At 31.5% G+C, this 3,831-nt stretch overlaps 1 protein-coding gene across 1 annotated transcript; it reads left to right on the forward strand.

The window, feature by feature from the left end:
* Positions 1-1,207: 1,207 nt before the first annotated feature.
* On the forward strand, positions 1,208-3,787 carry LOC112459052 (the record flags this gene model as incomplete). The annotated part of the gene is made up of 5 exons (XM_025022951.1): positions 1,208-1,274; positions 2,396-2,538; positions 2,674-2,820; positions 3,136-3,309; positions 3,751-3,787. Coding segments are annotated over exons 1-5 (568 nt in total), but the record flags the coding sequence as incomplete, so codon positions are not given.
* Between the last annotated feature and the right edge of the window lie 44 nt (positions 3,788-3,831).

Here is a 3,831-nt window from a genome sequence, read left to right on the forward strand (position 1 = left end):
TTTATGTGCCACAGCCTTAAGACCGCTAAATCAATGAGCATTCATCATAAAGTCGTCATATTAATTTACATAAGATGCTCATTGATCTAGATGCATGGTCTTATGCTATTCATATGCAGATATGCCTTTTTGTGTGTGATAATTTATTGCTTCAGCATAATATTTTACTTTGCATACCTTTTTTTCACACGATTATCCGTAATACTAAATCTTGTTTTTTGTAATAATTACGACATTTCTAGAAAAAAAATTTAATATAGACAGAGGAATTCTGTACATTTTTTTTTAATATATCGATATATGAAAGTTTGTTACATGTGATTGTATTTCAATTTAACTCACATTACTCTTCTTTCCTTCTAGCTAATATTCTAATTTTTTTCCGTATTACCTTTATTTATACAATTTTTAAACATATATTTATATTAACGTGTTTGCATCACAAGTGTATTATTTTGATTTTAATTTATTTAAAATATAACGTATATGTTAAAAATCTTGAAAAGTGTATAATTCTTTAAAGTATAAAGTAATCTAAATTTATATATATATAATTTATCTCTTTCTCAAGGTAATTGTAAAGTACAAATTCAAGTATTTCAAGTATTGTCCGTAATTATATTAATTTAGAACTCTCAATATAAATTCCAATAATTTTGTGAGAACTAATTATATGATTTTTTTTTGCAGGATTGATGATATTTAAGATAATTATACATTTTACGAAGAGGCATGATTCCTGTTGCCCATTCAGTTTATGGACCTTTAGTGGACATTAACATATTCCAAGAACATAAACAAGGTCAAACAAGGTCAATCGAACACAGAAGCAACATTACGTATTGAACGCATAAAGCAAGTGATGGAACAAAAGAACAGCAACTAGCATATATTAAACAAAAGCATGAAGAAAATATGAGTAGTATAAAAGAAAATCATTTAAAAGAAATTTACAGTTTAGAATTGCAACATTAAAAAAAAATTCAAAGTTTGAAAATAGAAATAAATACATTGGCGGTATATCACCGTTTCGCGAAAAAATTGTATTCTCGAAATAAGAGGACTATATACTTTGCAAGCCCTCTTAACACATATTCTTAATGGATGAGAATATATTCTTCTTTTTAGAATATATCCTTTGAAGCTAAGAATTATCTTTTGTTTTAACGAATCTCAGTGGCGCGATCGATCTTATCACGTTCACATAATGGAAGAGAAAGTTATAAAGTGGCTCGAAGAAGAGGACCTGGCTGACCTCACGCAGATGTTTATAAGTAAGTTTCTGCGATATATTTATGCATGAATGAAGTATTAACTGAACCTATAATAGTCCCAGACTAGTAGTCCAACTAACAGCAATATACACGCGACAATGTGATTGAGGTTTCCATATTCGCGGTTTCCAGTTTTTGAGAAGGGTCGGTATCGTGTTTAGCTCTGAGCGTATCGTGTCCGTCCGCGTGGAAGAATCTCGTCGTCGTCGTCGTGCAGACGCGAGGAGACCACGAGCGAGCGTGCCGTACGGCCGATATACGGTCACCGAGGAAGCAACGTGCGAACGCCGTGTCCTGGACGTGTCTCTCTCGTCCCCGTCAGCAAAGTCTCGCCGTCGCCGTCGTCCGCGAGTCGTCGCCCGCGCCGACGGAAGTCTGAGCAGTCGGTGCCGCTGCCCCGTGTTCGCGGACATTCCTCGGGATATCCGCGAGTTCCGCGACTATCGACATCGCCGTCACTCTCGCCAGAAATCGACGACTCTTCTGCTGAATATTGTTGCAGATCAATGACTACAATTTAAATTTTCTAATTTCTTAGCCTAATATTTCATATTGTCGTACGATAAGCTTGTCAGGTGTTCCAATTCGCAAGATATCAGACAGACAGTGCTTCTTCCAAAGGAAGACAGTCTTCCTTTGCGTATGTGTTACAAACAGAGAGAAGCTAAGCTGCAAAATCGATGTTTAATATGCGTATTTATGTAATTTATAAATCAAGAAAATGCTCCATAGTTATATGGATTTATTCTTGATAAATTTTTGATGTAGCACGTGTCAAATAACGATTTTACAACTTTTTAATTATATCGAAAAGTGGCTGTAAAGGCCGGTATTCATAGTCGGTTCTTATATTTAAGACCGTCTCAAGTACAATCTTAAGATGTCACTAACCAATCACAGAGCCGTATTAGCATCTTAAGATGTTACTTAAGACGGTCTTGAAATAAGATCCGACTATGAATACCGGCCTAAGAATCAGTAGACTGCCAATCTGTCGCTTTAAAGCTTCTCTCTGATTCGCAGAATATTATACTTTCTTCTTTATTAGTCATTGCACAAATATAAAGTACGTTGTATGTTTCAATTCAAGTGGTTCCTTTTATGTCTTTCATTTTTCTTAGGTCAAAAAATAAATAGCATGAAAAGGTTATTAGCATTAAATGAGGAATTAATAAAAGAATTAATTCCTCAAATAGGATTGCGAGCAGGTTTCCTTTCTAGTTGGAAAAATCTAGTAGCTGATGTATGTAATATTCAAGGAGAGGTATTTTTTACCAAGCATGCACTTTAATTAACTTTAATTTTAATTTTTTTTCTAAAAATTTAATAACACTTTAAATATTTATAAAATTAATATCTATATTGAATTACAATTAATGCTCTTAGTTTTTATTTATAGATTTCTAAGAAAACTGATACACAATTAACCACGGAAAACATACCAGTGCTTGATATATTGATACCTCAAGAAATATCTCAAGATATACCTCAAGAAATACAGGATCAAGCAATACCTAGATCAATATTACCTGAAGAGTCTACAGTGGTAAGATGGCATCTTCATCTTAAATCAAATAATTATTTCTATATGATCTTATATTCTTATATGGTATTTTATATAGTAACATTAATTTAAATGTATGACAAAACTGAAATATATTTATATATGTTTAGATATAGTTATATAGATCTATAATTATCTACATAATAAATTATATTTTTTTATATATAGACGCATATAATTATACATATATAAATCACTTGTGGATTGATATATTTCAGATTTTGTCTAACAATTAAAGTTTTTATATTGAAATAAAAAAAATGTTTATATGATAGAAATTTATTTTCACTTTTTTAGGACCTGTTTACTGAGCATAAAGATTCAGAAAGAATATCCCCATCTTTACCATCCGTTTCGAATTTTACTTCTGCAGTTCAAGGAAATAAAAGAAAACGAACTGAGGAGAGTTCTCAACCCCAGTGCAGCCGACATTTTCGATCTTTTAAAGCGTGTGAAGAATTGACAGTTTTGGTAAATCTCATTTTGTGGCTTAAATAATTGTTTACAATATGGTTACAAAATTATTCAGTTATATCTTATTATTAAATCAGTCGCATTATTAAATCAATAGCACTAATTTTCGTTAAAAATTGCACACAAATCCATGTGCACATTCACAAATAGCATATAAATAAACAAATGGTCATTTATTATACTTTGCATGAACAGAATAACGTTGCTCTCTTGGCTGTTACGCTGGAATTTCGATATTTATAATGGAAGTACATATGTATATACTGATAAGTGTCATAACTTAATTAACGTGCCTGCAATTTTAAAATTGTAATCTAAACAATACTGTAACTAAATTATATTATAGATAATACTTTACTCTGCTCCTATAATTAATTTTAAAATTGTCAGATCTTATAGGAGTGTTAAAATCTTTCTATTTCTTGTACTTTCTTATAGGATTTTGAAGAACTTCTTAAAAACTATTCCTTAAAAAGTGATGCTGCACTTCAAAACTTTGCAAAAAAGGGAATGCTTACA

This window comes from Temnothorax curvispinosus, unplaced genomic scaffold, assembly GCF_003070985.1.
Source record: "Temnothorax curvispinosus isolate PA1 unplaced genomic scaffold, ASM307098v1 QBEX01009458.1, whole genome shotgun sequence".
NCBI classification, from domain to species: domain Eukaryota; kingdom Metazoa; phylum Arthropoda; class Insecta; order Hymenoptera; family Formicidae; genus Temnothorax; species Temnothorax curvispinosus.